Source organism: Thalia democratica, chromosome 3 (genome assembly GCF_965202585.1).
Source record: "Thalia democratica chromosome 3, ktThaDemo2.hap1.1, whole genome shotgun sequence".
NCBI classification, from domain to species: Eukaryota; Metazoa; Chordata; class Thaliacea; order Salpida; family Salpidae; genus Thalia; species Thalia democratica.
Genome location: NC_139167.1, coordinates 47538493 through 47547248, shown reverse-complemented (window position 1 = coordinate 47547248; position 8756 = coordinate 47538493). Strand labels below are relative to the sequence as shown.

General features: G+C 24.6%; 1 protein-coding gene across 1 annotated transcript; it reads left to right on the top strand.

Annotated features, from left to right (window-relative positions):
* The first annotated feature begins 1613 nt into the window (after positions 1 to 1613).
* LOC145832325 (uncharacterized) lies at positions 1614 to 6112 on the top strand. The gene is made up of 6 exons (XM_082939643.1): positions 1614 to 1720; positions 2091 to 2191; positions 4253 to 4390; positions 4811 to 4945; positions 5408 to 5616; positions 5957 to 6112. Exons 1-6 carry the CDS (start codon positions 1677 to 1679, stop codon positions 6110 to 6112), a joined length of 783 nt encoding a protein of 260 aa, XP_082795769.1. The 5' UTR covers positions 1614 to 1676.
* The last annotated feature ends 2644 nt before the right edge of the window (positions 6113 to 8756 follow it).

Here is an 8756-nt window from a genome sequence, read left to right as displayed (position 1 = left end):
AATAAATTATCATAAACCTTTTTTTTGACACTATTTAACTTAGACTTACTTTTTCTACTGTAGTATTTTTAGATGATAAAGAGCTATACAAAACACCTTGAAACATAACTGTTTTACTTTACTGTTTAACCTTAAGTTGACTAGTTTGTTGTTATCTAATAAAATAATCAAACAAGTAGTAGATTAAATTCGTTGTGAACAAATGTTATAAAGTTGTTAAAAAAACATGTTTAATACCATAATTTTTTGAAGTATTTTTAATAAAACGATGAGTTTTTAATAATAGTTTGCAAAGCGATAAAAAATATTGTTTAAACAAGATCACGATTATCAAAAGAAACTATAATCACAAACTTTAAGAATGTGTTTAAGGTTTTAAATGTGTTAAACTATCGCCTAGGTAGGTAAAAAGAGTTGTTTTTATAAGGTCATATGTAAAAAATATTTACGTAAAAGAGAAACTATTTAGAGCAACTTTTAGAATTTATTAAAGCTTTTTCGTTGATATGATATTTTACAAAAAATTGGGCTGAAAAAAAATGAAAAAATCTAATAAATAAATTTTTACTAGTGTGTTTTGTTTTACAATCTTTTAGATATTATAGTTATGTACAAGTATTTTTTCATTCATTGGTGTTACATTTTTGTACTTGAAAAAACATTGGCACAAGTAACAGGTTAGCTATTTTTGTGTGTACTGTACATTTAAAATAAGATTTGTCAGCTTTATAAAAACAATACTTTTATGTTTTATAAATAAACTAAAAGTTCTTAAAGTGTTGAATTATATATTTGAAAATATTATAACAAAACTATACTCATGTTTGAAAATATTATGATTTGGTTTAGTTTTAACTAACGTTTATTCAGACTATTTGTTTGTGCTAAACATATTTTATAATAAAAACTTTACTTTAAAGAAGATGCTAAAGATAAAACATTTTTACTGTATGATTAAATGAATAGTTTTTTTAAGTTTTACTAAAATTTTAAAAAGTTTTAGTTTATATTTACCTAAAAATTTAAAAAACTACTATCTAAATTATTTAAAGTAAATTTTTAGTAATTTTTGTTTTAATATGTTATCTAAAAATAAAAAAAAAACTAGTCAAATTCAAAATCCTGTGACTATCTGTTAAGCTCAAACAAGAATAACAATACATTTTTTCCGTAAAATTGTTTAAGGTTGTTTTGATGATAAATACTTATAAGTCCGAAGAACTTTAAAAAATATTCTAAACGTTAATATTCTGCTAAAAAATTATTTTTTTAGACTTCCTAAAACAACTATTACAAGATAACTTATTTCTACCGTAGTATAAATTTCTTCCAGTGAAGCAAAAAATTTTTTTTAAAACGGATAAAAGAGTTATAAAAGTTTTGGTTTTACAAAAACTAAAAATTATAAGTGAAACTTTAAATAAGAATTTGATATTATATGTACGTAAAACATAAAAAGTCAGTATGAATTTTTAACCTAACAAAATATTTTTTTGTAATTAAATTCAACTAGATGTACTTTATTTAAAGTTTATTACTTGTTTTTTGTAATAGTTGATCTACTAACTGGAGGTAGCTGCGGAATATTATCAAGAGATGTTGGGGGTTATGTATCTACTTTTCAACCATTAAATGTAGCACCACGTATTTCAAACAACATTTCTTGTATATACTCTATGAGAGCGCAGAAAAATGTAGAAAAAGTTAGATTCGTTCTTGAGTAAGTCCTTTTTGTATACTTTTTAAAGAAACAGTTTAAGACAAAACAAACTGAGTTTTATAGCAAAACTAAAAGAATCATAGCAATACTTAATTGATATAAACTGGTAATGATTACAGAAAAAGTTAACATTTTGTTATAAACTTAAAACAAAATATGTGGTTAACACAACTTTGTTTTCAATTAACTGTTTAATGATTATGTTACTCTCTTTTAACTACTTTTAAACTAAACTTATATTCTAACTTAATAAACTTCGTTTACTTTTGTAAGTATTTTTTTTCGTACTAAAGTATTTTTAAAAGTAGCTTTTAAGTATATAATTAGGTTCTTTATTGAGTAATATATAACTAAGCTTTTTTTTTTTAAGTCACTTCGATGTACAACCTACGGACTGCAGTTTAGCCAACTTGGAGTTCTATGATGGAGTTGATGTCTCAGTCGCTCCATTAATTACAACACTTTGCCCAAGTTTTATTTAGAAATTGCTTATATAAAACAAAGAAATTTAAAACAGAACAAGTTATTAGTATTACATATAAAAAACAAAAAAAAAAAGAAGAAAAAAGTGTGATACAAATTAGTTAAACTTGGGTACTCAGGTTTAATATTATCAACAAAATGTCAGTTTTGGATATAATTTTTTTGGGATTTAAATGTACAAATAGTTAATGATGTCGCGTTTTTAAAAGTTCATGACGTTAAAGGATTAGGTGATTGTACATGCAAATGTAAAAGAACAATTAAGTTACAAAGTTATTCAGAAAAATCCTGCAGCAAACCTACTTGAGCAGTATTGCGAGATTTAGGTTTTTGTTTATCACACGATAAAAATACTTTTATAAAACTTAAGCGGTTAGTAATAAAAGTTAGTAGTCTAAAACTTTCATTTAGCGTTTACCTTAAAGATTTTGATGCATCAACATCAAAACTACAGAGAAAATAAAGTATAACTAGTATTCGATTCTTAGGTAAATAAAAAAAAATTGAATTCAATTGATTCAAAAATTAATCTCAAGTCAAAGTCAAACAATTTCTTAAATCTAATACTTTAGCACAAATTAAATAAATAACTTTGAAGTGAATAAGTAAAATCAAAAAAAATCTTCAATTTATAATGTTATGAAAAAATAATAAAACTATTTTCAAAGTCTGAACCTGAAAATTAAAAAGCCTTTTTTAAGCTTAAATTTAGGTGTTTCTGTTTTTAAATGCTAACTGTATTTGAGGTTTTTTAGTTCAATTAACCATAACTTATAAAGTTAGAATAAAACTTATTTGATTTGATACTAAATACATTATTATACTTATACTATAACGAAACCAAAAAGAAATTAACTTTAATTTTATAACCTTTTTTGCTTATTTTTTAAGAAAAGTACTTTTTGAGGTACGATATACTTAGCTATGAATAAACCATAGGCAAGTAATCTATGTTGATGATTATTTTTTTTTACTAGTTACTAATGTTATTTAGTTTTGAAATTGATATAGGATTTTAAGTAGTTTTAGTCTAAATTAGAAAATTTTATATAAGGTTAAACACTTTCGCTAAAAAATTTTTACCAGAGTACCTTAAGTAAATCAAATCATTTAGAAATCTTTTGAACACTAATTAAAAATCTGCAAAAAAAGGTACCTTTTGGCAAATAACTTTGAAAATTATCCTACAACTGCTAAAAATCTAAAACCAGACATCATATTCTTACTAACTCCAAAAAAAGTATTTTTGTTAAGATAAGCTTTTTTTAGAATATTCTTAGAATATGTTATAGTATTTCAAACTTATAAGATATACATCATTAAGTCATTCATAGTAAAGATAAATGTTTTATTTATTCTTGATAAGAAAACTTTGCTGACATAAACTTGTTTAGCTGACTTAACACGACAATATAGACCATTTTCGATTGGTAAGTTAGCTATAGCTAACACTAATTCAATACTTCAAGATTCTGGTTGATAGAGTATAGCTACTTATTAGCCAATAATTTTGTCTCTTTAAGTCACGGGTCGGCAGATTGTGGCCCGCAAACGGTAAAAAGGTGGCCCACGAGTATGTTTTCAATTTAAAAGGGATGTAGCCTATGCAATGTAAAACTACGGCCCTCGAACAATAAATGTGGTCAATGAAGAAAGTTTTAAAACCTTCACTAGTTATTCTGGGGTTTAAATTAAAACAAAAAACAACAGTCTTAGGTACAAATTACAGGAGAGATATTCGAAACTTAAACTAGATATTTTGCGGTTTAAATTAAAAAAAAAGAAAAAGTAACAAACTCTTAAGAACTTTTAAATGGAAATTCTTAACTTAAACTAAATATTTCGATTAAAGAGTAAAAACTAAAACTACAACTGCCACCCGCAAATATTTATTTTTAAAACTTTTCCCTTGACCACAAAATGCCTTTCGACCCCTGCTTAAAAGAAAATACTTTTTTTATTACATTGGTTTATTTATTCATTTGATTATGTCTAAAGTGGTTAAATACCCTTTTAATTTTTCTAATATTTTTTTCGTATACTTTTTAGCTGATTCAATTTCTGGACGAGTTTTTACGGGAACAGACAAGTACTTGTCAATTAAGCTGAATGTAGCTAATGGTGATCCGCTTGGTCTACGTTTCGCTAATTTCACTGCTCATTGGGCAAGTTTTACCGATGACAAAGGTATTTTTCAATTTGATTAAAACACATATTACTTAAATTTTGTTTTACATAATCCAAAAGTTCTCTTTTTTAAAGTTAATTATCAAACTGTTTTTAACTATAACTTAGACTTCAAAAGTATTCAAACAATTTTAATCTTTACCGAAGAGTCATATAAATTTAATAGTTTTTAAGAAAAAAAAAATTGTACATAATACTAATAATTTTTTTAAGTACGTTTAATAAGTTAACAATAGAATACATGTGTTCCACAATTTGTAAACCTAATCATAAAAAATATTAATTGTTAATATCTATTAAAATTCAAAAATTTTGATAAAAACTTACTTACAAGTTAGTTAAAATATTTTCAAAAGTATTATTAAAAGACTAAAATTGCTATGAACTGCTTAGGAATTTAAAAATAAAAATTTATTTTAGACCCTTGTGCTGAAGCAAACCAAATGTTGTGCGGAAATGGAAATTGTATTTACAACTCCCTACAGTGCGATGGTTTTGATTCATGTGGGGACAATTCTGATGAGTCAACCTTACCTCCATTGAGCTGCAGTTCAAGTAAATATACTCAAATTTACTTTTTAATTGCTTAGAACTATTTATATAATTTAGTTTTAAGTTTTTTTGTGCAAAACAACTGTAAAAATAACATATATTAAAAAATAAAACATTAAAAAGCTCTGCATGGTAAAATTCCAATAAAAAAAATATTAATTTTTGTTAGAGTCTTTTTTAACGCATCTTCAGTGATATGAATAATTCTTTTTAAATTTTTTTTGTTGTAAACAGTTTGTGATTTATTTTTAAGTTAGATAGAAGTAGTATTTCAAGTTACAAAATCTAAAATGAAAAAATTGCATGATTATAATTACAGTTTTTAAAACATAAATAAAAGGTTTTATTATTTATCAAACTTTTTTATTAACTTATCATAACATAGTTATTTACTACCTTTAAGTCTTACTTTCAACTACTTTATATCTTCTAACTTAACTTCTAAACTCTTATATTTTAATTTAGAATCTCCAACTCAAAACTATATCGATCTTACTCCTCTCTATGTTACATTAGCACTAGCATTTACATTCTTCATAATCTACCTTCTTTACGCTCTTCTTTCTCTTGACTGCTTCAAAAGTTTTGCCAGAAGCTGTTTTGTTAGATGTCTTGCGTTTGCCAAACGTAAGAAAAGAAAGTTGTGCAAAAAACTTAGAGAGTCAAAATACAGAGTAAGTAGTAAGAAAAGAAAGTTGTTAAGATTTAAACATGACTTTACATATCAACTCAATTAAAAAAAAATACATTTCAAATTTAATGGTTTAGTATTTAAGAAATTCTTGATAAATAACTGGTTAAGAAACTCGTAATTTCACTTACTCAAGATTATTTTTAAGTTTGCTCAAGTAAACAATTATATTGTTTTGTTTATTAAGTTTAAGTATTATTTTACTCTGTTCAATGAAAATAATTTATTTCAATCAATCAAATGATTAAGAAACTGAAATTTTCTCTAGGTTTAGAAAATAATTTTATATAAAGCTGTTTATAGTTTACATTTTTTATTTGAAGGTATCAAAACGTTCGAAGAAGTCAGCGTCAAAAATTTCCCCTCAGCCAAGTGTAAAAGATCTTCCAGTAGTTGAAACAACTAGTAAAAGTAGTTTACCCTTACCTTACAAAGAAAAAAGACTACCATCGCTCACCATTGAAGAAATGGAATGTTAAAAATATTACAAATAATGGAAACATATTAAAATAAAAAATTTAATTTAAAAATTTATTCTGATAAAAAGATTTATGCAAAAAACGTTGTTCAATTAAAAACTTAGCAAAGTATGAATTTAACTTACCACTGTTTGATAGTGTAAACACGTTGATGGTTTATTATTTTTTTAAATATTTAGCGGAAAAAATTTAAAAGTCACTTGCAATAGAAGTTATAATAACAAAAATTTGTTTGAACTATTCAAATATAATATTTAACATTAAAAAAAATACATATAAAAAAAAAACTTAGAAATTTTCAATTTAATTTACATTTCAATACGGTTTATTATTTTCCAAGTTTACTATTGCATACAAATATTTTGAGGCAATAGTTAAATTTTATTTAGTAGTTAATATATTAAACACAGTTATAACTTTATAAGGTCAATACAAATTTTCTTTAGTTTTTGTTTTTTGTAGTGCTTTTTTATTGGCATTTAATATATAGTGTTTAACAAAGTTTATTTTCCTGTAGAAATTGAATTTATTAAATGCCTACAATTAATGAATTATACTTTTTCTACATAAACTAAGGTACAAAAATACTTAAATAAGTCTGTAATGGTATTTATTCAAGTAAAATACAACAAAAGTAATAAAAATGTAGGTGTTCTAGTTGCATTAAAAAAAAGTAACATATTAGTACAATTTTAAACTAGACAAAATTTTACTTAAATTCCCTTATTCTATTTAAATAAAGTTAAGTTTACATGGTATAAAAAAAAAACTCAGAGCTCTTAATTTAAGGTAGTGTAAGGCAAGTTTTTTATTCCGCTAGACCTATCAGAAAATGTCTTAACGGGCTGCATAGCTTTGAAAAACTTAAAAAAAAAGTTAAAAACTTGCTTCAAAAGTAAAATTATAATAAATAAGTGTTTTACCAGCACAAACTTATCTACTTTAATAAGCCTTTCAAAAACTTCTAATTTAATAACTCACTTTTCTCTTTTTCTTAAGCTAAAAATACTTCGTTGACAACAGATTTCTGGTTAGTTGCATTCGACCTGCGGACCATACGTTGCCGACCCCTTATTTAAAGCATTTAAAAATAAATAAAAATTAAATATTTTCTAAAACATATATACATAATTTTTTATATAAGTCTTTATAGAATAAGACTTAAAGTAATATTGTAGTAATGTAATATTTTTTTTTAATACTGGTGAAAAATATTGACAAAAATAAACTTTAAAATTAAAAACGCAGGTAAAATAAAAGTTTTAGGGATATCAATTTCTACGTAGTAATATTTTTAATAACAGCTTGCGATATCAACTTTTTAAAATAAAATTGAAAAGCTAACGGGTTTGCTCAAAGGGTAATGAAGGGACTGATAAGTATAAAGGGAGGATATTGATCTGTGTGTCCTATGGTAAAGCTATTGTCTTACGTCATCAAATGCGAAAAAAAAAAACACTTATTATACACGAACTAAAACAAATGAAGGTTATGTGAAATGAACACAACAACAAACTAAAGCTAGACTTAGGCTGTAAGTGGTAACAAATATGAACTTTTAAATACAACAGACGATAACATAACTAAAGGCACAGTTAGTTTTATCAAGTTTTGTATACTTATAATTAAAAAGAACGATCCGTTTACAATTTATCACTTTTAAACGCATCGTAAATGTTACTGTAAGTGTTACTGTAAATAGCACCACAATTGCGACTGCGCAAAATTGAAAGTAAATGTTCTTTCGTACTTATTTAAAATGTTATAATCCTTTATAAATAAAGACTTGACTATTTTCCCATAACTACAAACGAAAACTTCAAAGCGTTTTTAAATTTTTAAGCAGTTTTAAGAATTTTTAGTTTTATTTAAAATCTATAAAAATGAAACATTTGTTTTTGTTAAATAAGTAGGTATCTTTAATCGCATTTTAGTATCACTAAAATTTAAAAAATCCTTTTTACATTTTATCTGATAATTGAGGACCTGAAGGCTTTATTTAGTAGAACTAAAAATATCTACTACTAGTTCATTTTTGTTTCAGTAAAAACTAATCAAAGAAAAATCATTAACTGTTACTCCAGTCTCTAAGTTTTAATGTTTACTAAGAGGGATGTAACAGATTTAGAATGTTTTGAAGATTTTTAAAGTCTCAGGATATTATGTTTTTATTTAACTTAGGCTGCCTCAGGGTAGTTCTGTAAAACAAAATTTAGGATAGTTTTAACATCTTTTCTAGATCTAAAGACAGTTTTTTATTAAGGTTGAAAACAAGATTTATTGATCCATTTTCAATAACTAATTATTTATATAGTTATATTTTCTTAAACACCAGATGTAGGAGTGTGTACATAAGCTTTTATTTAGCACAATTATTTTGAATAAAAATTTACATGAGGTATAAGTATTTTGCACGAGAAGCAAAAAAATTTCTAAAGATGATCAACTCTGGATTATTCAGAAAAATTTCAGGTCACTATTTAGGACAGTTTTTGGTAGTTCATGATAAATATTTCGACTCAAAGAGTGGCAACTCTGTACTGAATCAAGTATTGTTTAAACAATAAATAAACTTCAGTAGAAATAACTGCCGGTTTTCATTTTGTATTTTTTTAATAAAAACATCAAAAAAAAAAGGGCAAAA

Excerpts from the sequence above, each read along its gene's own strand:
- LOC145832325 (XM_082939643.1), top strand. The coding sequence starts at position 1,677 with ATGAGAGCGCAGAAAAATGTAGAAAAAGTTAGATTCGTTCTTGA. Across the intron at positions 1,721-2,090 it reads AAAGTTAGATTCGTTCTTGA|TCACTTCGATGTACAACCTA; the intron begins GTAAGTCCTTTT and ends TTTTTTTTTAAG. Across the intron at positions 2,192-4,252 it reads AATTACAACACTTTGCCCAA|CTGATTCAATTTCTGGACGA; the intron begins GTTTTATTTAGA and ends TATACTTTTTAG.